The sequence below is a fragment of the Pseudopipra pipra genome, chromosome 12 (assembly GCF_036250125.1).
Source record: "Pseudopipra pipra isolate bDixPip1 chromosome 12, bDixPip1.hap1, whole genome shotgun sequence".
Taxonomy (NCBI): domain Eukaryota; kingdom Metazoa; phylum Chordata; class Aves; order Passeriformes; family Pipridae; genus Pseudopipra; species Pseudopipra pipra.
This window is the reverse complement of record NC_087560.1, coordinates 4,512,249-4,538,913: the sequence shown is the minus strand read 5'-3', so window position 1 is coordinate 4,538,913 and position 26,665 is coordinate 4,512,249. Positions and strand designations below refer to the sequence as shown.

Here is a 26,665-nt window from a genome sequence, read left to right as displayed (position 1 = left end):
CCGAGGATGCTGAGGGGAGGAAGGAGGGAGCCGCTATCGCTTCCTGGTCCGCTCGTCATGTGGCTGCTGACGGCACAGGGACGACACGGCTCATGGCTCACGGCTCGGTGAGTTGTTCCGGAGAGGCCCTGCCAGGGAAACGCTCCGCCGGCCGCGGGGAAGACGGGGGTCTCCATCACGCATTCACACCATGGGGGGCTCCGCAGGGTACCCCGACCCCACAGGAACAGGAAAGCGGGAAAGGTAGTTTTCCCAGGAATTCCTGCTCCGGCGTGGCCTTCCCGCCATGCCAAAGCCCCCCACTCTCCCTCTCGCCGGCTCAAAGGGCAGTGGAGATCCAAGAGCGGCGCTGCCGAGGGTAGGGGATGACAATAGTGAGGGTTTAAAGCCCCCCTCGGCTGAAGTGGGAGCCTGACACTGCCCCAGAGAGAGCAGCAGCTCTTGCAGCCGAGACAACACCCAGACAGCACAGCTCGGGGGTCCTACCTAACAGCCGGAGCAGAGCTTTGCCATCCGAACCCCTCTCGGAGCCAGCATGCCCCTGGTGCCAACATCCTCCCGGTACCAGCATCCCCACCCCAGTACCAGCGTACCCCCGGTGCCGGCTTGCCCTCCCTCCCGGTGCCAATATTCCGCCCCAGTACCAACATCCCCCCTTCCCTGCATTTCCGCCTCCCTCGGATTTTCCACCGGTACCCCCAGGCAGAGGGTGGGAGCGGGGAGCCCCCATCTCACTCCTTTCCCACCCACCAGCTCCCTCGGTCCCTCCCGGCCCGGGCCGCCCCCCCCCCGTGCCATCCCCGCCTTTTTCCCACCAGCTCCTCCTCCTTCCTTTCCAGCCAGGCTGAGGAAACGAAAGTGGTCTGGGACGGCTGTCCCCTCTCGCCGCTCTCATGCCCGATAACCCCGTCGCGCCCCGGCCGCCCGGCCCCGGACCCCCAGCAGGTAACGAGGGGCTCCCCGCTTTCCTGGAGAGGGAGGCGGGATGGGGAGGAGGGCAAAGCCCGATCCAGAGTCTCCGAAAGGGACCTGCGGGCATTGCCTGCTTGGAAGGGTGCGTGTGTGTATTAGTTTTTAGGGTACAAAACCGTTGCAGGGGGGAGATGATAAGTGGGGTACTGGCTTTGTTGACGGGGGGGTTTCTGCCCTGCCGGCCTGAGGGAGGGCTGGGGGGACGAGGAGTGGGGAAGGGGACACCTTTGGGGACAGGGCTTATGCCAACATCCCAGTGCTGCCTGGGAGGTTTTGCAGGAAACTTTGGGGACCGTTTCCAGGGTCCCCCCTTTTGCCTCCGCTGCTTTTCCCGCTTGCAGAGCAGGAAAAGGCGGTAGCAGCAAAACGAAAATCGTTTGTCCCCACCCCCAGTCTTGAAATCCGAAAGTCCTGGAAAGTCCTGAAAGGGAAGGCGGTTGGGGAGGGTGGAGGAGGGCCTCCAAGAGCCTCCCACATAGAGGGTAGGCGGGAGCACAACCCTTTGCATCCAGCGGAGAATCTCCCCGGGAGAGCACCTGGAGTGCTGCCACCCGCTCGCCCTCGGCAGGAGGGATGGAGAGGAGCCTCAAGCACACCCTGTGGCTCCTTCATCTCTCCCCTGCAGCAGTTGGGCAAAGTGGGATGCCCACAGGTGGGACTGAGCCTCCCAAACTTCCATCTCATGGAGGTTTTTTCTCCACATCCCACCTAGATGGAGACGGTGCCACTGCTCCCATGGAGACAAGACCCCAGCCAGATACACCTGTGTGCTCACCTCCATCCCACCCTCCGGCGGTGGAAGATGACTTCCAGTTCCTCCTTTGTGAGGGCTGCCGGCAGGAATCACCCAACCTCAAGCTCCTCACCTGCCTCCACACCTTGTGCCTGGGTTGCCTGAGCGAGAACAAGCCCGTTGGGCAGTGCCCCGTGTGCTGCACGGCCATCCCGCAGGCCAACGGCATCCCGGACATGGACAACCTGCTCTTCACCAACCTGCAGGCCCGGCTGAGGGTCTACAAGCAGATCACCAGCCCTGGTGGTCCCAATTGCAGCCGGTGCCGGGGCGAAGCGGCCCTGGTGTGGTGCTGCGAGTGTGAGGAGTTCTTCTGTGCCAAGTGCTTTGAGGACCACCAGTGGTGGCACAAGAAGAAGAGTCACAAAGTCAAGAAGGTGGAGGAGCTGCGTGCTGAGTCAGCCCATCAATTCCTGGAAGACACCAGGAAGTCTTGCAACCTTTTTTGCACCAGTTCCAGTCACCCCGACCAGAGCCGCGTCTGCAGGTGAGAGTGGTGCCTTGTTCCTGCATCCCATCCTGTCCCAAGGGCTTTGGGGCTGCTGCTCCAGGAGCAACCCTGCCAAAGGGGTTTCATCACCTGCCTTTGGAGAGGAAAAGCTGCAACCCTGGTGAGACCCCAGGCAGGAGCAAGTTGTGATAGGGCTGGGGGGAATCACATAGAGCTGAGCCAGAGGAGGTTTAGGTTGGATATTAGGAAAAGAATGGGACCCTAGAGGGTGGTTGAGCATTGGAACAGGCTCCCCAGGGCAGTGGTCACGGCCCCCAGGCTGCCAGAGCTCAAGGGGCGCTTGGACAGTGCTCTCAGGGACAGGGTGGGGTTGTTGAGGTGTCTGGCACAGGGCCTGGAGTTGCACTTTGATGATCCTTGTGGGTCCCTTCCAGCTCAGGAGATGCCATTCCATGAGTGTGTGTGCTATTGGTTTATCAGGAGCCCGGGAGGAGGGAGGGCAGCAAAGGAGGGTTGAAGGCCCAGGCTGACGGCCACCCCTGCAGCTGGTGCAGTGAGGCAAAGCCCCCATGCCTCAGTTTCCCTGGCACTGTCCCTTGGGCAGGGGGAACGGTGCCCAGGGCAGCAGAGCTGCTTTTGCCGCCCCAGTGCCGTGCGGGCCCTGAAGGGCGCTCCTGTTCCCTGCCAGCATCTACTGCCAGCAGTGTGAGAAGGCGCTGTGCTGCTCGTGTGCGCTGCTGGACAACCAGCACTCGCAGTTCAGCGACATCTGCAGCGAGACCCAGCGCAGGCAGGAGGAGCTGAGCTCCATGGAGCGGGAGCTGCGGCGTCGGCGGAGCGGCTTCGAGGCCACCTACGCGTCCCTGCAGGGCGAGGCCGCCCGGCTGGAGGAGGCGCAGCGGGAGATGCGGGAGCTGATCCGTCAGCGCGTGGAGCAGCTGGTGCGGCTGATCCGTCAGGAGGAAGAGGAGCTGTTGGGGCTGGTGGAGGCGCGTCAGGAGCAGGGCCGTCGGGAGCTGGCGCGGGAGCTGCGGCACGTGGAGGGGGTGCTGCGGCGGATGGAGGCGGGCGAGAGGCTGGTGGAGAAGATGAGCCTGTACGCCACGGAGCAGGAGGTGATGGACATGCAGCCCTTCATCAAGGGCTCGCTGCAGGAGCTCCAGCGGCTGAAGCTGCCAGAGGCCATGGACCGAGGGCAGCCCGGGGACTTATCCGAGTGCAGAGCCAGGCTGCAGGCACTGGTGGAGCGTGTCACAGGGCACCCAGGTGAGGACTTGCCATGGGGATCAGATAATCATGGAATGGTTGGGGTTGGAAAGGACCTTAAAGCCCATCTCATTCCACCCCCTGCCATAGGCAGGGACACCTTCCACTAGACCAGGTCGCTCCAAGCCCTGTCCAACCTGACCTTGAATGCTTCAAGAGATGGAACAGCCACAACTTCTATTCTTCCACTTCTTCTGCTCCCTGCAGCAGAAGAAGCCCAGATCTATTCCTGTGGGTCCTTATTTCCACTGGGGCCAAGCTTTGCTCCTTTGTTTATATGTCCAGAGCCCCTTTCTGTTCTCCCACCAGTCTAACAGGCTCTGGTGATGATGATTTTTGGGTTACAAGAGTCTCCTAAACCCTTGGGCCATCCCAGACCAAAGGGCTGGGAAAGGGAAGAGAGACCAGAGCTGCCCCTTCCTTGCTGCAACTGTCAGGCAGGTTTTTCCCAGCTTGGCTGCTGCCAGGGCCGGGTGGGAACTCTGGAGGCTCTGATTTGGGATCTCAACCCTGCTCTCTCCATTGCAGATACTGAATCCCAACCTGTACCCGTGGTCGAGGTGGCCCTGGAGAACAACCTGGTGAGACATCAGTGTTTCATTCCTGTGTGGAGAGGCCTCCTGCATCAGCCAAAACATACATTCTCCCTTCCTTTGATCTTTTGCGAGGGTCTACCTTCCCCTCCCCAGCCCATCAGTCCCATTTTTTCATCAACAACAAAACCCCTGGTGATGTTTCTGCCTGGACAGAGAAGAACCTACATTGTAGCCATCATTTTCCATTACCCAGGCATTTGCCTACCCCATCCCACTTCTCCGAGCCTGCTGCTTCATCCCTCACTTTCCGCAGGGAAAACCACAACTGTAGCACAAACCTTGAGCTGAGCCACAGGGCCAGGCTGTCCCTCAGTTTCCCCCCTCCTGAGGATGTTTCTGCCCCCCACACTGTCTGGGGACACCCCAGCCCTACAGGGGGGTCAGTGTTCTCCGGGTCCACCCTAACGCTGCTCTGTGCTCTCTCCACAGCAAGAGGATCAAGTCTGGCCCAAAAACCAGAGCACTTTGCCCACCTCACCCGCCAACCTCAAGGATGTGCATGTGGACAAGGTAAGAACCATCCCAGCCAGGCAGGAGCCCTTGGGAGTTGCCACCCCGGCACCTTCCACCACCTGTGCTCTCCCCTGTCCAGGTTTGCCCTGTCCCCTCATGGCACAAGAGGATGTTTCACTGCAAAGAAAGGGGCAGCCAGATCTCTCCCAAAATACTGAAGCTGGAGTGTGATGACGTGCCAGGCCCCAGTGATCCCAATTCAAACCAGAGGGATTTCCGAAGGGAGCCCGGCACCTCCATGCCCGGACGGAACTGCAGCAGCAGCACAGATGATGCAGGTGGGGGCCATGAATGTTGCCCTCCTTGTTATCCCATATTTTTCTCCCCATTATGGGGGTCCATTCCCGGCCTCTCTGCACCCCCAGGCACTCAGAGCCTTGGCCACCTCCCCTGAGTGACAGAAGCAGAGGGTGGGAGCTGCTTCCTAGGGAATAAATACAACAGCAGTGCTCGGGGCGGATGTAGATGCTCCATCCAGCTCCATGTCCCACTTTCAAGGTAGCCAAAATCCAAGCTTAGGGAAGAGTGTATCAGCAGGGAAAGTGCAGGAAGGCTCCTCTGCCTCCTGCTCCAGCAGTAGTACATTTTCCTGGAGCAAAACCCACCATAATTCTTAGGAAAACACATTTTCTTCCCCGAGCTGAGCCAGCCCCACTGCATCCCGCAGTGAGGAATCCTGGGATCAGCTCTGCAAACAGGATAGAGGATGAAATGCACCTTCTGAAGAGGCTGGTGCAGGATCCATGGGGTGAAGCAGCAGTGGAAGGGTTGCCCCCACCTTGGGGTGCATCCAAAGGCTGGGTGGTTCATGGTCCTGCGGCAAAACTCAGGAGAGTCGATCTGGTGGCATCCAAAATCACAGTCTTGGAGCTTCAGCATCCTCCTGTTCCTTCCACAGAAATCACCAGCATTGTCATTGGCAGCTCAGATGACAGCGAGGAGGACACGGTGGTGAGTGTAGTGCCAGACCTCCCTCCTTGAGCTGCGCTGCCGGAGAAGAGGCGGCCGCACCCCGTCGTCTCTGGGTGCCTTTCCCTTTCCTCCAGCTGTGCTTGGAGCCAAGCCTTCTCCTTCCCAGCAGCACCCAGAGACCTGCTTATGGTTTTCTCTTCCACTTCAGGTGCTCCCAGGTGGCAGGGCGGCCAGGCCATCCCAAATCTAGTTCTCCCAGGCCAAGACCTTTGCTCCTGGTTTTCTGGAGCAGCCGTAAACCCCGCCTTGGTCTGCTCTGAGGTGGGATCCCCTGAGGCAAACCTTCCCAGTTGGTCCTTGTGGCTTCCTGAGAGGTGGTTCTCAGCTTAAAACCAATCAATTTTGATCTAAAAATCAAATTTGTGAGTTGAATGTAGCATCTGTGCTCTCAGAGTTCATCGGCCCTGTACCAACACGGGCTGAGATGCTCCTGGGAGCCACTGGAGCAGGGATGGACCACCTGAGCACCCCCAGAGGGACATTGCACAACTCTGGTGCTGCAAACTGGTGTGTGGCAACCAAATGGCCTTGGCTGAGGTGGTGAGATGATCCAAAGGGGGGGATCCTTGATGAGATACCATGTCACCATCACAAGAAGGGGATCCCCTGGGAACCAGAGGCAAGTGCGGCTGATTTGGGATTGGGAATTGGGGTTGGTTTTCCAATACTGGCTTAATGAGGGGTGAACACCTTTTTTTTTTTGTATAAACTAATGCAGAATCTCTTCTTGCTCTTTCAATAAAGCTGTTCTCAGATTAAACCCCAGCCACTGCTGGCTTCCTTATTCATTTCCTCCTGTCCTGTTTTTCCTGGCTCCTCTGATTCCTCTCTAACAAAGGGAAAAAGAGAGTTGTGGGGCTAAAACCTGTCCCCAGTCCCTGCTAGTGGCAAAAAATCCCAAGGCTGGGGCTTTGGGGGATGCTAGCAGCTTGCTGGGAGAAATCCCTGAGTGCACCAGGTGTTGTGTAGTACGATGTGGATTTAAGGGTGTAGCAAAGACAGGTGCCAGGGGTAAAAATCCCACATTCCCTGAGCTGAGGAGCCTGAAGTTGTCTGTCCAGCCATGTTTCCACCACTCCTGGGCTGCGGGTGGAGTTGCAGAGAGCAGCTGTGGAGGGAGATGGATGTCCCATCGCTGCAGGATACTCAGGAAAGAGGTGCAGGATTGTCCTGGGGGGAAAGAGGGAAGGAAACTAAGGTTGGAGCCTCGTGAATGTGTTGCTGTCCTGCTCCTCCTGTAGGGAGATTCTCACTGTGGATGTCCATCCCTGCTGATGCTGGGCAGGGGCTGGTGGTGAGGCTACTTTTGTTCATCCTTGGGAAGCATTGCTGTAGGCACTGGATCTGCTGAGCCTGGAGAGGCCCTAAACCTCCTTCTGACCTGATCCAGTCTTCCTGATCCAGTTTCCTCTAGACACCAACAAGATCTTTAAGTATCTCATGGAGTGAGGTTGCTCAGGCATGTTTATGTCCCTCTGTGATCTGCATCCATACGAGATGAACAGCAAGGGACAGCAATCCCTGGACCTGTGTGTTAGTGCCTGCATCCCGACCCTGCTCAGGACAAGCTGGATTCAGGGCTCTGCTCTTGATCACTTGTTTCTGACCCTGTTTTTGGGCTCTCAGCAGGACTCCCCATGGCCAGCCCACTCCAGACACAGGACACACCCAGTGCCAGGACATCACACCTGTGGTTTTTGTGGCATTGCCACAAGCTGATCCCTGTCCATGGCCAATGGTCCTCCCAGGGGTTCTCCTCATGCCTTCCCAGCCAGGTCTAAGCAGGCAGATTGTACTTGGATCCCTTCTCCAATCTCTTGCAGGCCTTCAGCGAGGCCAAGGACAGCAAGAAGCCCTCCAGCCCCACATGGTCCAGAAGTGGCACCTCACCCCACAACAGCACTGGCCCCACCAGCCCCTTGGATGACAGGTTGGAGCCGGGTGCTTTGGTGTTCTTCAGCCTGAAGGTTGATCTGAGAAGTGAGCATTGCCCTTCCCAGGGGCTGAGGGGCAGAGAGGGGCCTCCCCAAACACTTACTCCAGCCCCGTCCTTTCCCCTCCGCAGCCCAGAACATCATGGAGATGGCGGCGGTGAACGGAGACCATTCCTTCAGGACGCTGATCCAAACCCCCGAGTCAGTGCTGGCACTGCTCCCCGAGGGCGTGCCCTTGGAGGTGGGGGTGCAGTACCTCCTCTGGCACCTCTCCCTGCTCCCCAGACCCATCCTCATCATCTGGAACTTCTGGGGACTGGAGCTGCCTGCTCTCTTTAAAGCCCTGGATGCCACGGGCAGGAAAGTGGACTTCTGCCATGTTGTGTGTGGTTACATGGATATGTTGTCCTTGGTCAAGGACAGGGTACCCCAGGCCCCTTCCTACAGGCTGAATAACTTGCTGAAAAGGTACCTGCAGCAGCGACTCGGAGAAGGCGCCCTGGCCAAGGCCAAGGCCTTGCAGAACCTTTGGGGAGCCCTGGCACTCCCTGTGAGCCTGGATATGGAGATGATGCTCACGCACCGCAACGCACAGAGCTACACCCTCCTCTGGCCCTTCGTGCAGGAAAAGCTGCTCACCAAGAGGGCGGCCAAGGTGCTGGCACAGCGCAATCTCATCCTCCAGGATCTGGAAGAGGAATGAGCACAACTGTGGGGTGAGCTGAGCTGGTCAGGTCTCAGGTTAACTGCACCACGGATGCAGGGACGCAAGGATGCTCACCAGGGACACAAGGATGCTCACCAGGAACACAAGGATGCTCACTAAGGGTGCAAGGTTGCTCACAAGGAATGCAGGGAAGCTCTCAGCAGCATTAAACAGGACTCCCAAACCTTCTCTGCTCCCAGCATTGGGCTTAAAAGGTTCAGGCCCCTGGGCCAGCTCTAGGGGGAAGAAATAACCTAATGGAATTAACGTCCTTATAAAATAAATGACACAACACAGGCAAGTGCAATTTACTGGGACATCTTTCTTCCTCCTTTTTCCAGCCAGGCAGGAGGGGAGATGCTTGGCGTTCTCTTCACCCTGCCTTGCTCCCCTCCCCTCCCCTCAGGACTTCCCCCCCACCCCAAGGCCGGATGTGGCCCTGGTGACAGTCGGAGGCGGCCACATCGGGTGTCCCCGAGCAGGGCTGTGTGTGACACGGCAGTGAGGGGCACATGCCACCAGGTGTCCTCTTTGTACAGCCGCACACGGGCTGGAGCGCCGGGGCTGGCGCCGTCCTTGGGGCACTCACACTCACTGGTGCTCACACTCACGTGCAAACACACTCGGGCACACTCACTTGTGCACACTCACACTCCATTGTGGACATAAACTCACTTGTGCACTCACACGCTGTTGCACACTCACTTGTGCACACTCACACTCCCTGTTGCACTCTCACACGTGCACTCACACCCACTTGTGCTCGCTCACACCCACACGTCTCACACCACCCGCATCCCCAGGGCCCACCAGTGGTCCCTCCTGTGCCTGGGGGGGCACCGTGGCCATCACTGAGGTGCCTGAGCTGCTGTGCTGGGCACAGAGGGAGAGGGGTGGGAGGGGTGGGCAGGTGCTCTGGGGGGCTTGAGCTGGGTGAAGGTGGACAGGAAAGGTGAAGGTGAGCAAGGAAGGATGAAGGTGGACAGGGAAGGGTGAAGATGGACAGAGAAATGTGAAGATGAACAGGGAAGGGTGAAGATGGGCAGAGAAGGGTGAAGATGGACAGGGAAGGGTGAAGGTGGGCAGGGAAGGGTGAAGGTAGACAAGGAAGGGTGAAGGTGAGCAGGGAAGGGTGAAGGTGAGCAGGGAAGGGTGAAGGTGGACAGGGAAGGGTGAAGATGGGCAAGGAAAGGTAAAAGTGGGCAGGGAAGGTGAAAGTGGGCAAGGAAGGGTGAAAATGAACAGGGAAATATGAAGATGGACAGGGCAGGGTAAAAGTGGGCAGGGAAAGTGAGGGTGGGCAGAGAAGGGTGAGGGTCTCCCCTCCAAGAGGGTGATAGGGGAGCTGCCAGGCTTGGAAAACGGGGGATACAGAGAAGAAAAGTGCCTCCCATCTTCTGGGAACCCCCAGGGAACAAACCATGTCCTGGACACAGCGATGAGTTATTGCTGTTACAGCAGTGATCCCAAAGGAGCCGGCACGTTGACACACAAGGCTTGTCACCAAATTCACCGCGAGGATCCTCTGGTGGCTGCTCGAGGGTTCTGCGGGGGATCAGCCTCGCGAGGGGCACGGGCAGAGGGCAGAGCCCATCTGTCTGCTGTCACCGGCCTCATCAAAGCCTGGTAAAACAATGACGGAGCCAATGGGCTGTGGGAGCAGGATTAGCTGTTTCTCTTGCCTTGAGCTGCAGTAAAGCTCATTCATCCAGCCAGAAAACGGTCTCTCACTGTGAGGGGAGCTGAGCAGCACCCAACAGCCCTCAAACCCTGGAGAAAAGGGCTTTGAGGGCTCCCCAGAAGCCCCGCCAGCTTCCACCTCCAACAGGAAGCTTTGACACTGGTGCAGACCTCCCTTCCACCCAGAGCCACCCTGTGAAAATCCCCCTCCCAGGAAGACTCAGAGCCTCTCCGGGTTTTCTTAGCCCAATAAATAACTTCACTGAATTAAGCGAACCTCCTGAAATGATATATATTATCCTGCTTGCTTGATTGGCTGTTATTAATAATGCATTGCTCAATCTAAACCATTCATAAAACGACTCCCCGCCAGCCCCAAGCAAAGTGCTCTGGGACCCAAGAGGGGGAAAAAAAAAAAAAAAAGCAAGAAAGAGAAGCATAAATCCTTTCAGGTTATGAAAACAGATTTCTTCCCCCAACAATCATGCAAAACTAATTAGAGCCAGAGGGCTGGTTCCTCTGCGTTGATTGTGCCCTGCGGGATCGCTCAGGTCTGCTGGCCAGGGTGGGGAAGTCTAGTGCAGAGGAGGGTTCGCCTCTGTGAGCCTGGGAAAGGTCACCTGGATTACATTCCTAATAAAAACATAACTCTACTATCACCTGAACAGGTTTGCATCCCATGGAACATCAAGAGAGAGGACGGGGTGGTCAGGACTCTTGAATATTTGGAGAAGTGGTGAGGCCAAGCTGAGGAAAGACTTTCCTAGGTAGAAGGAGAAGCCACATTGTCTCTGGCCAGGCAGGTCCTGCAACCAGGATGCTCCCAGGGTGGTGGTTCATGTGTTCACCTGATCCTGGGGGAGCTGGAGAAGCCAGGAGAGCCCAAACTGGTGGCTTGGCCTTCTCCTTCTGAAGTAGGCAATGTCCCTGACCAGTGGGAGTTGTGTCTCTGGAGCTGTGATGGTCAACACCAGTCCCTATGTGCCACATGTTTAGGAGCACAATGAAACTTGGGGTGCCTGGGGCTGAGGCGAGGTGTGAGAAGGAGAAGTGGGCAGCTCCAGAGCCTGCTCTTCCATCCATCCACCCTCTTACCCATCCATCCATCCATCCACCCATCCATCCATCCACACATCTATCTGCTCATTTTCCCTCCCTCCCTCCCTCCTTGGAGCTCCCATCTGAGTGGACTGCAGAGCCACCAGAGCACTGTTGTTCCTCCCTGTTCTCAGCCCACGGGAAACTGAGGCACAAATGGTGACATGAACCCCTTGTGTCAGCTGGGGAGGGGTGAGTGGGGGTCTGGAGGGATGGGGTATCCCATGCCATGCTGCTTCATGCTCCGATGCCCTCCCAAGTGTCTAGGTGAGGGTCTGGCCCTCAGGAGCATGAGGAGGGATGTGTATCCATCTTGTCACACGTGCCTCATCCCTGACCCATTTCTAGCACAACATGAAATGTTCCTGAAATGCTGCCACTGTATCTAGGACACTTGGGTTCCTTCCTCTTGCATGATGGATGAAGGCATCATCCATCCCTTCGGAAGAGCTCAGCGGAGCGCCGTGGATAGCAGCCAAACCAGAAAACAAGTGTCCTCTCCCTGCTGGTCACATTCTTGTGGCATTTTAACCCCCTTCCATGCTCCTCAAAGCGGGTTTTCCATCCCTGTGTCTCCCACCTGAGCTCTGCAGCCATGGGGCAACACCAGCATGGGCTAATCCATGGTCCTGCAGCCCCACAGCAGCACGGGGAGCTTGGGATGTGGAATAACCTGGGTGAGGAGCAGGGTGGGTCTGTTTGGCGATGCTGAGCCCACAAGTGCTGCCCCACTAACCACAGAACTCCCTGCTGTGGGGCTCAGGAGAGAGTGACAGCCCACAGGTGTTCAGAAAGTGAGCAAAATGAGGGGAAAACGCCTATAAACCACAACTCCAAATGCCTGATGCTGTAATTCCCTGAGCACGGGTGCTTGGGAGTGTCATGGTGAGGGTGAGGACATGCTGGGTGACCAGCCAGCCACAGGGGTGGGATGGGGATGAGTCATGGCTCAGCTCCGAAGATGCTGAGAGCACCATGGCCGTTCAAACCCTTCTCCAGCAGGAAGGGAGACATGGAAGCGCTGCCCTGTGGATGTATCCACTGGATTTGAAGCGGTGCCTCCCTTCTGTGTGGCCCCTCAGCGGATCACTGTACCAAAGTGGCCTTGCCCATCTGCTCGGGACAGTTCCCTTGGACCATTCCCAGGGTTTTCCTTGCGGAGCGTTGGTTGGGTTGGGCCAAATCTGTGTCGGGCAGCAGGTGTCAGGCTGGGGGGCTTTGGACATGGCTCCTGGGAGGATGGGAGCCATCATCGAGGATCAAATCTGACATTTCGCTGTCAAGCAGCTTGCGCTCTGTCCCTCCAGTCATCACCCCCTCTCCGCTCCCTCCTCCCTCTCCTCGTCCTTGGAAGAACACGCCCATCCCGTGGCCTCGGGGCTGGGATGCGGGGCCGAGCTCTCGCCGAGGGAGAGGTGGCCGGGCTTTTACTACTCCTGCGAGTAAGCAGGAAGGCAGTGGGGCCCCCCCTCAGATCCCCGGGGGTCCCCACGCCTGAAGCTCCCCGGGATGTGCCAAGTCCCCGTGGGGAATGGGGAAGGGGCGGTAGCCGCAGCTCTAGGCGGGGCCGCTGTCTGTCGCGACAGAGCCGGGTCGGGGACACCGGGAGGAGTGGACTGACCCATCCGAATCCATGATGAGTCCGCCTCGGCACCCCCCGGCAGAGCTCCCGGAGGGGAGAGGATGGAGGGATGCAGGGGGGAAGGGAGGGATGGCGGGAGACAGGAATCGATCACGCTCCCAAAATCAATGGTTTCTCGGTGAGAGGGGCAGGACCGAGGGTGGAGGGGGAGAACAGCCTCACACGTCGAGGCGAAACCACGAGGGGAATAGAGGGCTCCCTGCGCCTTTCCAAGGGGCTGAAACCTTCGGGAGGAAGCTGCGAGAGAACGGTCCCGTCTTGGGGACCCCCGGCAGCCCCCGTGTATTTCTCTCCCCTCCCATCTCCTAACCCCCTCCGTGTTTAAAAGCGCTTTGCATTCAACGAGCGCCGAGCGACGGGACCGGCTGGCACACGCCGCTCATCGCCCGTGGAAATACCGCATGGATCGGGCGTGGGGGGATGGCAGCACAGCCCGGGGACCGGGGGCGGGAGGGTCCAACCTCCGCATCCCCGTCCACAAGCGCTCCACAAAGGGCTGCGACCCCGCCATGTCCCGGGAGGACGGGGGTAGCCGTGTCCCGCATCCGCCACGACGGCATTTCGGTCCCTCCGGGGGGGCACCGGGGAAGTCAAAACGGCGGACGGGGTTGGAGGGGGGCTGGATGACGCCTGCTGCCAAGCGCGCGGAGTTGTATTCGTTGCTCTGCCGGGTGGGTGTTTATTTTGGTTATTTTGAATTTTTTAGGGGGGGTAGGAGGGTGCCGCGCCCGTCGCGGGAGCAGCCGGCCCCGTCCTCGCCGCAGGCTGGCGAGCGGCGGCGGTGGGTGGGTGGTGGGATGGGAAAGGGGTGGCGAGGAGGGAGGGGGCAGCCGAGCGGAGGGGGAGGCTGGCAGAAATGCTAATTCCTCCCTTTCGCTGTCGCCTCGGCAGCCCAGTGCCCGTACGGCCCCGCTCCGGCTCACAGCTCAGCCCGGAGAGGTGCGGGGGGACGGGTGGGGTCCCCCCGCCCCTCACCGTCGTGTCCGGGCTGGCGGAGGCTCCTCCGTGCCACAGGGACGGGGGTCGGGAGGAGGATGCGGAGGGCCGGTAACGACGAGGAGAAGGGCTGCGTGTTGCTTAACGGCACTTAGGAGCGGGTAAGGTGCGGGGTCAGCCCCGGTGCGGTGCGGGAAGTGGGGGAAAGGGGCGAAGGAGGGAGTCAGCGAGAGTGGAAAACAGGGAAGGAGAGAACTAGGGAGGAATGGAGGTGGGAGGGAGAAAAGTGGGGACAGGAAAGATGAAAGAAAGGAAGAAAAAAAAGAAAAGGGAAAGAAATAATTGAAAAGGGAGAAATTAAAGCAGGGAAGAAAGAAAACGAGATTTAATTAATTTTTGAGGGTCTGGGGGAAGGAAAAGCTTAATCAAGACGAGAAAAAGAGAGTGAGAAGGATGGGAAGAGCTGGATGGGAAAGGGAGGAAAACGAGCGAGAAGGGGAAGAGGGGATGAGCACGAGCGAGGGGCGAGGGGGCGGCAGGCGGGGGGAGCCGGGTACAGACAATGGGGCGCGGCCCCGCCACCGCCTCCCGCCGGGCGGGGACCGGGGCCGGGAGCGGGGCGGGGACGTGGGCCGGCAGCCTTGAGACCCCCTGTATCCCTTGGCAGGGGGAGATGGCCCCGCTGCTGGCCCTGTGGCTAGTGGCCCTGCTCGGCTTGGCCCGGGCGTGCCCCGAGCCCTGCGCTTGCGTGGACAAGTACGCGCACCAGTTCGCCGACTGCGCCTACAAGGACCTCCAAGTGGTGCCCACGGGTTTGCCTTCCAACGTGACCACCCTCAGCCTCTCGGCCAACAAGATCACCTCACTGCAGCGGCGTTCCTTCGTGGAAGTGACCCAGGTCACCTCCCTCTGGTTGGCACACAACGAGATCCGCTCCATCGAGCCCGGTGCCTTCGCCATCCTGGTGCAGCTGAAAAACCTCGACATCAGCCACAACCAGATCGTGGACTTCCCCTGGCAGGACCTCTACAACCTCAGCGCTCTCCAGCTGCTCAAGATGAACAATAACCACATGGCTCTGGTACCTCAGGGGGCTTTCCACACCCTGAAGGACCTCCGGTCCCTCCGCATCAACAACAACAAGTTCACCACCCTTGCTGAGGGGATCTTTGACTCGCTCAGTTCCCTCTCCCACCTGCAGATCTACAACAACCCCTTTGAGTGCTCCTGCAAGCTCCAGTGGCTGAAGAAGTGGATGGACAGCACACTCATCTCCATCCCTGAGAAGGACTCCATCACTTGTGCCCTCCCGGAGCAGCTCCAAGGAGTGCCGGTGGGGAAGATCCCGGATGTGCAGTGCGCCTCGCCCACGGTGCAGCTCACCTATTACCCCAACCTGGACACCACTGAGCTCTTTGATGGCTTCACCCTGACACTGCACTGTGCCGTGACGGGCACCCCACTGCCCGAAGTGAGCTGGAAGATCCGCACCTCCAGCCAAACCCTGGAGCTCAACGGGAACCCGAATGAGACCGCTGGGAAGGACCAGTCCAAATGGGACCCTGAGCGCTTCTTGGTCTTCAAGAATGGCACCTTGGTGATTCCCCACCTGAGCAAGAGGGAAGAAGGCACCTACACCTGCCTGGCTTCCAATGAAATGGGGAGCAACCAGACCTCTGTCAACGTGGCTGTGGCAGGCACCCAGAAATACCCACTGCAGCCTGGGAGGGACCCACTGGGGGGTAAAGCACAGCCAGGTGACAAGAAGCCTGGGGCCAAGGGAGCGAAGAATAGCGTGCTCACACCAGATGAGAGGAGCAAACCCCTTGGTCCCACCCGGCAGAGCCAACCATCCTTGGCAGCTGGGACAGAGTCCACGGGAGATGGGCAAATCCCTTTCCAGCTGCCACCCTTTGAGAAGAAGTGTGGCTCCACACAAACCAGCAAGTACATCTCCAATCACGCCTTCAACCAGAGCGGCGACTTCAAGCAGCACACATTCGACCTGGGGGTGATCGCTCTGGACGTGTCAGAGCGCGACGCCCGGGTGCAGCTCACACCCACCTACACGCAGCCCGAGAAGGTCCACCTCAGGATGCTCTACCTGTGCCAGGAGAGCAGCAAGGGCCATGCCTTGGTCCAGTGGTCCAAGATTGAAGAAGGGGTGAACTCGTACTGGTTCCAGGGCTTGAACCCCGGCACCAACTATTCCGTGTGCCTCACCTACCTCGGGGAGGACTGCCAGGTCCAAGTGGTCTTCACCACCAAAAAAGAGATCCCCTCGCTCATCATCATCGTGGTGGTGAGCATCTTCTTGCTGGTGCTGGCCACCTTACCCCTGATGGGGGCCACGTGGTGCCACCTCCTCTCCAAATACCAAGGGAAGACCTACAAGCTCATCATGAAGGCCCAGAACCCAGACCAGATGGAGAAGCACATGGCCGCTGACTTTGACCCCCGTGTCTCCTACCTGGAGTCTGAGAAGAACTACAATCCCAGCGAGGTAGGGGAGGCAGAGGTGGAGGAAGAAGAGGAGGAGGAGGAGGAGGATGAAGAAGGAGGCAGGTGGAGGAGGAGGAGAGAAGTCGAAGGGGCTCCGGAGCTGGAGCGAGAGGAGAGCGTGGCAGCCAGCTCCATGGCGGAGTCACAATCCAAAGCCAACGGCGAGGAGTTCGAGGTGCGCTCTGAGTACAGTGACAAGCTGCCGCTGGGTGCCGAGGCTGTCACCATCTCCCAGGAGATCAACGGCAACTACCGGCAGCGGCCCCGCTGAGCCTCCCCACACCCCCTCCACCCCCACCTCGGCCCCACCTCCTCCCCGGTCCCCAACCCCCGTTCCTCGCGGGGCATCGCTGCTGCTTTTACTCCGAGGAAAGACGGGAGTATCCTCAGCGATGCCTGACCCTCCTCCTCCTCCTCAGACGGCAGGACCCCGGGGATGCTCAGTGCCGGCGGGACGCGCTTCCTACGATTTCGTTTCCATTTTGGGTACCGGCAGTCCTTGCTCCCGGCTTAGCGACAACAACGATTCGCGGTCCCCTGGCCGCCTCTGCCCTCCGCTCGGCCCATATTTTCTTTCCCCTTAAAGGAAAAAAACGAAAAAAAAAAAAAAAAAAAGATGAAAAACGGGTCAAAGAAAAAAACCCGACTTCCCAAAACCTTTTTTCCTGGAATTGGTTCAGTCCCCGGTGGGTCCCCTCCGCTCCTCGGTCCGGTCCTGCCGCTCCCTCGGTCCCCGGTGAGTCCCCTCTGCTCCCCGGTCCGGTCCTGCCGCTCCCCGCTCTGGCCCCGCCGAGCCCCCGTGCGAACCCCGCCGGAGCCCGGAGCCGTCCGCACCGCTCCTCGGCGTCATCCTCCCCGCGCCGCTTCCCGGTGGATGCCCGCCGCGCCTCGGTCCGGTCCCCGCCGCTCCCCGGTGGGTGCCCGTCGCGCTGCGGCGCATCCCTGTTTTCCCCGGTGGTCACCGGTGGGTGCCGAGATTCCCCGGTCTCTGCCGCTTCCCGGCGGTGCTCTCTGCTCGCCGGTGCGTCCCGGGGCTCCCCGGTTCCTGCCGCTCCTGGGAGGTGCTTTCCGTTCCCCAGTGGACACTGGAGGTCCCCGCTCCCTGCCACTCCCGGGGGTCCTCTCCGTCCCCCGACGGGTGCCGGTGCTCCCCGCGCTCTCCCCGTTCAGCACTCGGAGAGACCGGACAGCTCCGCGCCCCCCGCCCGCACCCCGAGGTGGCGGGGGTGTCCCGATCCCCCCTCCCCGGTCCCAGCCCCGGTCCCGGCAGGGCCCCTCGATGTGTTTTGGGTAGAGTAGCCTTGTAGCCAAGTGTCTGTGCCGTAGACGCGCCCGCGCTGCTGGCGGGCGGGCGGGCGGGCGGGGGCCCGGTCCCGGAAGGCGACGGGGTCGCCGCCGCCGCCACCCCCAGCCCCACTCCCCGCGAGCCCCGGCGCCGGTGAGAGCCGCGGGCGCCCTTCTACGAGCTTCTGTCTGTGAAAGAGTCAATAAAAGGGATTGAAAGTGGAGACGGGTCTGTGCTCGATGGGGACGAGGGGGAGGTCGCGCCCGGTGCCCCCCGTGTTGCTCCCGGTACAGCCCAGTGCGGTCGAGGGGACACCAAGGAGGTGGCAGACGGCGCAGAGACACGTCGCCACAGCTACCAGCAAAGCACCCACACACATTATAAACATATATATTAGTACCCATAAACCGTGCACACATGCAGTATACATAGTATATTTCTGTATATACATATTATATTTCTGTATATACATATTATATTTCTGTATATACATATAATATATAAATTCACGCACATAATATATATATATAAGTACTCACGCTGCATATACACGCACACACTCCTTTTATACATCCACACAGGACGTATAAGCACAAATAATTGTTGTAATCACTCTACTGTGCCTTTACACCCACTACACACTTTGTACGTACATGGTGTCTACACACATTATAAATACACATAAATTCAGTGTACATAGGAAAATAAAATAACCCATATATATTATATACCGTTTAGACATATTGTCTATAAATTCACTATATAGAAAAATGCAAATAGTATTTTCCCCTGGCGCACGCATCCCATACACACATGTGGAGTAAGAATATATGCAATATATATACACGATGTATCTAATTTATATAAGCTCTGTGTATCTATAATAAGTGTGCTCAACATATGTACAAATACATGCTAAACGCCCACACTGCCCATGTACACACAAGTTTTTTCTCCCAACACTTGTCTCCCTGCAGCTTGCCTGGCAGGATTAGTGTCACCCTGGTCTTAAAGTGTTCCCAGCCCGGAGACTGGGGGTGGTATGAAGGTGGCTGGTGGATTTATGCCCCCCATTTCATCTGGCTGATGATTTCAGCCCATAATTACATAGTCAAGATTTAAGGCTGCCTTTGATTGCTTTTCTTATCTGGAGCTACAAAGCCACATTTCCTCCTGGTGTCCCCGCTTGAGAGGCGGTGTCCCATCATGTGGGGACAGTCACCCACCCTCCAACCCCCATGGGTGTCCCCTGAGGCCCCACTGATGCTCCCCTCACGTTCCCCAAAATCAGCCTCCGCAACCCAGCAGATCCCTGCCGAGCAAACACTCCTTTCTCCACCCTCCGGAGAAAAATTCCTATTTTAAACTCCGGCCTCTGCATCTTTCTCCTGAGACGGGGAGAGTGGGGGAGGCAGACAAAGCAGGTCAGCGAGCAAAGAGGCAGCGGGCAGGAGGGGGTCCCACCCAAATGCCCCAAATCCTGGGAATTCGAGGCTGCTCTGAAGCAGCCCAGGTGTTTGCTGCAGCTTTTAAGAGCCCGTGCCAAGCAGAGACTCCCCCTTGTAGACAAATCCCCTCCTGTGAATACACTTATAATTGAGTTTCATGCTTAGAAACATAGAAGGAATAGAAAAAGAACAATCATTTCTCCCTCCCTTTAATTAGAGAATAATAGATTTTCCCCGCCTAACGTATCTACAGGGAATCTTGATGCCGGATTACGCTGAGATTTGCTCCTTTTCAGGAGGGCTCTAATTAGTACCCGGTGCCCAAAGGCACAAAAAGTGGTCAAGGATGGAGCTCTGCATCCTCCCACCCCCTCCGTGTCCGAGGGGAGGGAGGGGTTGGAAAGGGTTTCTCCTGGAAAGGGTTTCTCCTGGAAAGGGTTAAAGCATCCTGGCTGGATGGCTCAGCCCCTCCCAAGGCATTTAACCCTTCTGCACATACTCCCACCAGCCCGGGACTGAGTGCCCACTCGTGATGGTGACAATCTTACACCCACACAGCCCGGGCTGTCATGCACATGGTGTCACCTAAGCTGGGGGAAGGTGTCTGTCACCCTTCTCCCAGGACGGCCCCAAAAATAAAGAAGCTGTCACACACCACACCTTCCCTTCCCAAATTATTGCTTATCCTGGATCAAAAAGGGGTTGTGCCTTAGGGGGTTACAGATAAGAGTTCTGGGCCCCCATGGGAGTGGTCAGAGCAGCATCTTTCCCCTGCTCTGTGGGTTGAATTAGGGTTGGTCCCCTGTATAACCCCTGTCCTGTGTCCTCCACTGGTCCAGAGCCCCTGCTCCCTTCCAGGTGGGCTCTGAAGGTGTTCAGGGTGGAGGGGTTGATGGATCATTTGCCTCTGCCTCGCTCTGGAGTGATGGGCATTGCCAAGATCAAGCCCAGGGATCCAGGAAGCATCCCCCATGCTGGCCTTGTCCATGAGAGCATCACACCCAGGAGGGGCAGTGACAGATCCCCCAAAATGCCTTGCAAAACAGGTCCTGAACCCACTGAAGAAAATCCCCAGCTCTCCTGGCGTGCCAGCTCAGCCCCTGGGCAGCAGCCACGCTGCGAGCCCGCCCCATGAACTGCTCTAGATTCAAAACAATCCCCTTCTGCCTCGCACAGCACTATTTTTAACCCCAAGCCTGTTCACAGCCCGGCCTCAGCCACAGCTGCGTCAGCACAAGTGGGAAGACAGGGAGCTGTGGCTGCCATACACGGAGGTGAAGCTCTCCCAGGGGGATCCAGCTCCCCCTCGCTCCACCTTCATCTTCCTCACGGGCTTTTACAAATAGGTTCTGGCTCGCTCCAGGATGGAGGTCCTTGCACCTCCAATCCCAGCCCCACAGCAAGAAGCTTTCCTACTGGAAATGCCCCAGTTTGGCCAGTACAGGAGGGCAGGGAGCAAGGACCTGCTCATCTTCCCGGCCCTGGATGCCCACCCCTGCCCTAGTGGTCCTGCCAGGCTGGAGGATGGAGTCTGAGATTTGAAATCCCCATCACCCACTTTTAAAAGCTTTTATCAGCAATTTATTGCAGGGCCGAGGAGATGACTCTGGGTGACAACTCCAGGTGACCTCCCTGTACCTCGACAGCTCTGGGTGACCTGCTGGGACCTCAGCATCTCATCCTCCTTCCTCCTGCCCCCGATGCAGCCTCTGAGCTGCACCCTCCTTCCCACCCTGCTCGGGTCCCGCACAGCCCCTCAGCAGTGTCATCCTGCCACTCCCAAGCCCCCAGAGCCCTTCACCCCCCTCAGAGACAACTCACCGGCCACCCCGTGTCCTCCAGAAGCCGCTCGCTCTCTGCCCGTCCCCCAGATGTCCTCTGCAAGGGGTGGGACAGGATGGACCCCGAGATATAGGGCTGGGGGGCAGAGGTTTTATGAGGAAGGAGATTTGGGGGGCAGAGGTACGAGGGAAGAAGGTTTGGAGGGCAGAGGACTGGGGGCAGAGGGGGCCGGGCTCCGACAGCAGCCCCCGGGGGAGGCGGGCGGGTGGAGGAAGGGCCCCCGCAGCCAGGAGTGGGTCGGTGCCATGGAAAACAAAAAGGGCCCGGGGGACGGGGAGGGGAGGAGAAGCCCGACGAGGGCCGAGGGAACTGGCGGTCCTGTTTTCCCTCACTCCAGAGGAGCGAGGGTGACCGGGCTCCATCTCCGCGAAGCTGCCGGTGAAGGGGCAAGGGGGGCCGGGGAGGGCAGCGGGGGGCCAGGGACCGGCGGGGCCGGGGGAACGGGCTGGCCGGGCCGAGGAGGGAGGGAAGGAGGGAAGGAAAGAGGGAGGGTGGTTATTCACGGCTCTGGTATGCGGCGTGCGGGCCCTGCTCACACCGCCCCCGGGCTGCCTCCGCCCGCCCCGGCCGCGGGCAGCGAGAGGCGGCGGGGAGAGGTAACTGCGCCCCGGGGGATACTGGCGGGGGTAGGGCAGGAGGGATGGGAGGGAGCCGGGATAGGGGTGCTCCAGGAGCTATAAAAATGCAGGACCCCCCCGCTCCTCCCCCCGGTGCTGCGCCGCCAGCCCTGCTCCCCCCGCGTCCCGCAGTGTGATGGGGATCTGCCCCTCGCTGGGCAGCTTGGACTGGGACAGCCGCGGGACACCCCCAGACTACACCAAGCAAGCACTTCAAAGGCATCAGCCAAGGACAGACCCCACCGCAGCCCTCCATCACCCCCAGAGCCAGGGGGGCTCCTTCCCCATCCCTCGAACCCCAGGACTGGGGTGTTCAATCCCTGCAGGGTCCTCCCTTTCTGTGCCTGTCCCGTCCCTCCCCCTCAGTTGTGCATGTCTTATTCAGCCTCTCCATTACCAATAAAACGTCCCCCCCTCCTGCTTTAAATGACAGGGTTGGGAACTGGAAAGAGCAGCAAAATTTGCCTACAAGGCAGAGACAAAGGGGTCTGGCTGCCAGCTCCTCGCAGAGCTGCACTTAACCTCTTCCCTGGTGGGACACAGCCTCCAGACGCCGGGAGCCGAGCAAGCACCGTCCCCTTTGCAAGGCAGGAGGGAGGGGAGTAAGGAGTTAGCTCAGAAATATTTCACTCTAAAGACTTCCAGCAGCCAGGGACCCCACACTCCCTTGCTGAGAAAAAGCACTTGAGAAGCTGGTTTTTTTCCATGACATGGAAAAATACGGAGATGGGGGCTTGGTTTGTGGTCTGAGAGCCTGCTGAAAATCCCAACAGCTTGATGGTTTAGGGGAAAGCTGGTTGGGAAAGAGCTGTGGTTGCTCTGTTTCTCCTAATTCCAGTCTCAGCAGGGTGAACTCTGAACCCTGTGGAAACAGCATCTTGGGGGTTGTATTTCATCAAAGATCAGGAAAAGATGTCTTCTAGTGGGGGTAGGAAAGGGTTTAGGGGGAAGTTCCCCCCTCACGCAGTAGTTGAAGGCTCTGTTCTTGGTGAGGAAATGCCTTCTGATAAGGGAATATTTCAAACAGTCTTTTCCAGCCAAAGTTCTGGGGATAATCACATGGATGCTTTGTTCTTATATGCTTCCTCTTATTATTTGGCAAGAAAAAGCAGATCCCCTTCTCAGCTAGACCCATCCCGTTCATTGCCCCGTCTCTGTTCCCAGGAGGAAGGATGAGGCCCCTGCTCTGCTGCCTGGTCCTGGCTGCACTCCTGGGGCCCTGCCTGGCCTGTCCCAGCCCCTGCTCCTGCTCCACCAAGAAAAACGGGCGGCTGTTGGCCGAGTGCGCCTACAAGGATCTCCAGGAGGTACCCAAGGGGTTGTCCTCCAACGTGACCATCCTCACCTTGTCGGCCAACAGGATCAGCTGGTTGGGGCAGGGCTCCTTTGCCGAGGTTCCTGAAGTGCAGTCACTGTGGTTGGGCTACAACCAGATCGGGGTGGTGGAACCAGGGGCTTTTGCCTCGTTGGTGCACCTGAAGAATCTGGACCTGAGCCACAACAAGATCGCGGATTTCCCGTGGCAGGACCTCCGCAACCTCAGCGGTCTGCAGATCCTGAAGATGAACAACAACCGCCTGGCCGGGCTGTCCCGGGATGCTTTCCATTCCCTGAAGGACCTGCGCTCCCTCTGGCTCAATGACAACGAGTTGACCACCTTGGCTGAGGGCACCTTTGACAACCTGCCCTCCCTGTCCCAGCTGCAGATCTTCAACAACCCCTTCAACTGCTCCTGCAAGGTCTTCTGGCTGAAGAAATGGACCGAGCGCACCTCGGTCTCCATCACCAAGGGGGGGTCTACGCTGTGCGTGGCTCCCGCCAGGCTGAAGGGCAGAGCAGTGACAGACATCCCCGACCACCACTGTGTGGCCCCCTCGGTGCAGCTCACCTACCTCTCCAACCTGGACAACACAGTCATGTACGACGGGCTGACGCTGACCCTGCACTGCAGCGTGGCCGGCAGCCCCCCGCCGGAGATCCGCTGGAAGATCCAGACCTCCAGCCGCCGCATCGAGATCAACGGGCCCAACGTGGCACGGGATGGAAACGTCAAGCAGAGCCAAGAGCACTTCCTGGTCTTCAAGAACGGCACCATGGCCATCCCCAACTTCAGCAAGGAGGATGAAGGCACCTACACCTGTCTCGCTGTCAACGACGTGGGCACGCGGGATGTCTCGGTCAACGTGGCGCTGGCTGGGTCGGAGAATCCGGCTGAAGACCTGCTCCGAGATGACCCCCATGCCGGCCACCTCGGGGGGCGGAGCTGCTACAAGGGGGACGAAATGGATCCCTCAGGCATTGGAGAAAAGCTGGTGATCGTTTACCACATGCCGAGGGAGTCAAAGAGTGGGGCTGGAGGGGCCCCGCCCCAGGTCCACCTGGGGACCCTCCTGCTGGCTTTGGGCGTCGTGCTCTGCTGTTAAATGGGGGAGGAGGAAACGGTGCCTCGGGGGTTCCTCCTCTTTCTGTAGCATTTATTTTCACGTAGTGTCGTGCCTTTGCTGAGCTTCTGGGAACTGTGGGCGGTCAGGAGTCAAAGGGGGCCAAGACCCAGGCCCAGGGCTGGTAGTTCAACCCCTCCTTAGGTGGGGGTCAGGGCTGGGCTCTGTTAGTTGAAGGCTTCAAATGAGTTTGGGTGATGTTGAGCAGACCCACACCCTGCTGCCACTTTCCAGGTGTCCAAATCTGACACCTCCCCCTTATCTCCCTCCTGAGATCAAAGTGTAGCTGCAGGATTAAAGTCCACCCTCAACAAGGTGACCATCATCTGTCCCCAGAGCCCACCAGGAGCCCACCTCCACCTGCAGCATCCAGCTGTGTCCAGAGAGGGGATCCAAGGATAACATCCCTTACATGACCAGCAGCTGGGCCCTTGGCCAGCCAGGTGCATCCTTCCCACCACCACCATTACCTGAAGTGGAAGGACCAGTCTGAGAATGGAGAAAGAGCCAGGGGATGGGGTCCTGGGATGCCAGGTGACGTGGCTCTGAGGGACAGAGATGGGATGGTGCTTTGTAGGCAGAATGGGTACAGCAGAACATGTTGGGTGGAGCCATGGGCTTGGATCAGGCCATTTTTCAGAGCAGGAGAAGATTTGCCACAGAATTCATCCCTGTAGGAGCACAAAGGGCTCCAGCTGGCTGGGTGCTGGGAGCATCTAAAATGCCTGTGCCTTCCCTGAATGTCACAGGATTTCCAACTCCCTCCCCTTTCACTGCTGAGACCTGTGGTCCAAAAGAACTCGTCTGGGCTGGACCCACCGAGCTGCCCTGCTTCAGCTCCGGCCCCGGCAGGGAGGGACTGAGCTCAAAGAGACCCAAATAATTCCCCAGTGCTCTTCCTTGACAGGATACTAAACAGGGGCTGCATGGTGGAGTGGGAGGAAAAAAGGTTGGGAAAACCCAGACTACAGAGAGAGAAGCTGAGCTGACCTATAAGCCATAAACACACTCCTTAAGTGCTTTAGCGTTCCCATGCGGGACATATATACCTTATCCAGCTGTCCCAGGGTGCTGGGGAACCCTTTATCTCCTGGTGGAGGAATTGAGCACCTCCATCTCCCCCACCTCGAGGTACAGCTTTCGTACCATCTGTGGGAGCTGGATGGACCCCTGCAGCCCCCTCACCTTATAACCAAACCTGTATGGACAGCAATAAATACCTTTTTTTTTTAAACAAGCTGGTACATGCTGCCTCTGTGCACCCCCAAATCCCCCAGACCAAACAGCACCTGGGCTATCAGAGCTCATCACCAACCCTCTTTGATCAAGGGACACCTCCTTTCCCCCACAGCTCCTCCAAATTCCTCCCTGAGCTGTAACATCCCCCCAGCTCCCCCAAACCCCTCTCATCCCACAGCATCCCCATAGCTCCCTCAAACCCTGCCTGTGCCATATCATCTCCCAGTTCCCTGTGCTGCAGCATTCCCCCAACTCCCCCCAAAACCTCCCCATCCCATAGCATGCCCCCAGCTCCCCTCAGGGTCCTCCTTGTCCCATGGTATCCCTCAGCTCCCCCAAAGTCCTCCTTTTTCTGTTGTATCCCCCCCTAAACCCTCCCTGTGCTGTAGCACCCCCCACCCAGGTCCCCCTGCAGTGTAGTATCCCCCACAGCTCCCCCAGACCCCTCCCTGCACCGTATCATCCCCCCACCATGATTCTGGAGGGAGGAGGCATTTTTGGATACCCCAAAATCCCCCCATCCGTGTCTGCAGCAAGCTGGGGAAGGCAGCAACACCCAAATCAGCTGGGAACCAGCTATCCCAGAGCCTCAAGCCTTCACACAAGCTCTCCAGCCCCAAAATTCCTTATCCAGACAGCTCGTAAGGGTAAGGAAAGAGGCAGCCAAGGAGCTGCCAGCAGAGCCGAGCTCTGAACGGCGCCGAGGTCTCCGTGGGAGTCCTGAGGCAGAAACGTCCCAGACCCAGCCAGGAGCTCCTCGCATGAAGGGATGCTGACAAGCAGGAACATGTTTTTCCCATTACAGGATGAAAAGCAATGTGGCTCCAATGAGAGTTTTGGTTTCGTTTCATAGGATACAACTTTTAAACTCAGTTTGACATCAGTCTGACATCAGCTGACATCCTCCCTTCCCAGCTTAGAAGAGCGGGGTACGGGAGTTTATTCCTGCAGTCTCAGCTGGGAACAGGGTTTGGGGCCTGGCATAAGGATAAAAAAGCAAGTTTAGGCTCTCAGAAGCCCTAAGCCACGCCTGGAGGTCTCTGCCTGTCTAGCAGAGCTGCAGCTCCCACCAGCTCTGCTGTTCTGCCACTAAAAAAAGGGAATTCCTCCTCCTTGGCCAGATTTACTCATAGATTTCATGGCAAATTGTTAGTGATATCAAGCATCAGTCATTCCTAACAAACAGGACCCCTTGCCATGGCATTCCTGGGTTGGATGCTGCAGGTGATATCACAGCTGGCATCACTATCTGGACCCACCACGGGATAACACAACCCTCCGTCCCTCCCGTTTGCAAAGCCAGACCTGAATTTCCATTCCCCACACAGACAATTTTTCCTTAAGGGCCATTTGCAGCTGGATCAGCTCCCTGAACCACCTCACCGTCTGCTCAGAGGTTGGGTGGAGAGGGATGTGGATGCACAGGGGTAGAGCTTCCCCACAGCCATGGCAGTGCTGGGGGTTTAGAGATGAGGTGTGAAGCCACCATGAAGAACAAAGTCTCAGTCCTCCCCCAGGGCACTGTTTATGTCCAAGAAAACAAGTAAATCCATGTAGCCACCTCCTGTCTTCCTCCCAGGGCTGTCATCTCTCACCAGGGCCCCAGCCAAGACATCTCCAGGATGCCTGGGGCAGGGCTGTGTAAACAGATGCTGAAATCCAGCTCCACCCATGGCCCTGAGCTGCCAAAGATTTTAGGGATTACCAAAGTTGACTTCAGTGCCTGGGAGGC

General features: G+C 58.2%; 3 protein-coding genes across 8 annotated transcripts; all 3 read left to right on the top strand.

Annotated features, from left to right (window-relative positions):
- Positions 1 to 28: 28 nt before the first annotated feature.
- Positions 29 to 8,514, top strand: PML (PML nuclear body scaffold). 5 transcript variants are annotated; one of them, XM_064668535.1, is made up of 10 exons: positions 29 to 107; positions 844 to 945; positions 1,685 to 2,252; positions 2,905 to 3,482; positions 4,011 to 4,063; positions 4,508 to 4,588; positions 4,671 to 4,869; positions 5,490 to 5,542; positions 7,387 to 7,543; positions 7,629 to 8,514. In XM_064668535.1, the coding sequence occupies exons 2-10, from the start codon at positions 894 to 896 to the stop codon at positions 8,198 to 8,200; spliced, it is 2,313 nt and encodes a 770-aa protein (XP_064524605.1). In that variant the 5' UTR covers positions 29 to 107; positions 844 to 893; the 3' UTR covers positions 8,201 to 8,514. The 5 variants fall into 5 exon arrangements, with proteins under 5 accessions (XP_064524605.1, XP_064524603.1, XP_064524607.1 ...); XM_064668533.1 differs by having other exon boundaries at positions 33 to 107; positions 840 to 945; XM_064668537.1 differs by having other exon boundaries at positions 33 to 107; positions 840 to 945; positions 7,387 to 7,493; positions 7,629 to 7,957.
- Positions 8,515 to 13,434: 4,920 nt separating this feature from the next.
- Positions 13,435 to 17,569, top strand: LOC135420759 (immunoglobulin superfamily containing leucine-rich repeat protein 2-like). Its single transcript, XM_064668539.1, has 2 exons — positions 13,435 to 13,720; positions 14,227 to 17,569. Exon 2 carries the CDS (start codon positions 14,233 to 14,235, stop codon positions 16,330 to 16,332), a length of 2,100 nt encoding a protein of 699 aa, XP_064524609.1. The 5' UTR covers positions 13,435 to 13,720; positions 14,227 to 14,232; the 3' UTR covers positions 16,333 to 17,569.
- Positions 17,570 to 20,866: 3,297 nt separating this feature from the next.
- Positions 20,867 to 24,931, top strand: ISLR (immunoglobulin superfamily containing leucine rich repeat). Of its 2 annotated transcripts, none has more exons than XM_064668541.1 (2): positions 20,867 to 21,014; positions 22,418 to 24,931. In XM_064668541.1, exons 1-2 carry the CDS (start codon positions 20,882 to 20,884, stop codon positions 23,674 to 23,676), a joined length of 1,392 nt encoding a protein of 463 aa, XP_064524611.1. In that variant the 5' UTR covers positions 20,867 to 20,881; the 3' UTR covers positions 23,677 to 24,931. The 2 variants fall into 2 exon arrangements, with proteins under 2 accessions (XP_064524611.1, XP_064524612.1); XM_064668542.1 differs by lacking the exon at positions 20,867 to 21,014 and adding an exon at positions 21,190 to 21,232.
- The last annotated feature ends 1,734 nt before the right edge of the window (positions 24,932 to 26,665 follow it).

Excerpts from the sequence above, each read along its gene's own strand:
- PML (XM_064668535.1), top strand. The coding sequence starts at position 894 with ATGCCCGATAACCCCGTCGCGCCCCGGCCGCCCGGCCCCGGACCCCCA. Across the intron at positions 4,870-5,489 it reads CAGCAGCACAGATGATGCAG|AAATCACCAGCATTGTCATT; the intron begins GTGGGGGCCATG and ends TTCCTTCCACAG. Across the intron at positions 5,543-7,386 it reads ACAGCGAGGAGGACACGGTG|GCCTTCAGCGAGGCCAAGGA; the intron begins GTGAGTGTAGTG and ends AATCTCTTGCAG.
- LOC135420759 (XM_064668539.1), top strand. The coding sequence starts at position 14,233 with ATGGCCCCGCTGCTGGCCCTGTGGCTAGTGGCCCTGCTCGGCTTGGCC.
- ISLR (XM_064668541.1), top strand. The coding sequence starts at position 20,882 with ATGGAAAACAAAAAGGGCCCGGGGGACGGGGAGGGGAGGAGAAGCCCG. Across the intron at positions 21,015-22,417 it reads CCATCTCCGCGAAGCTGCCG|GAGGAAGGATGAGGCCCCTG; the intron begins GTGAAGGGGCAA and ends CTCTGTTCCCAG.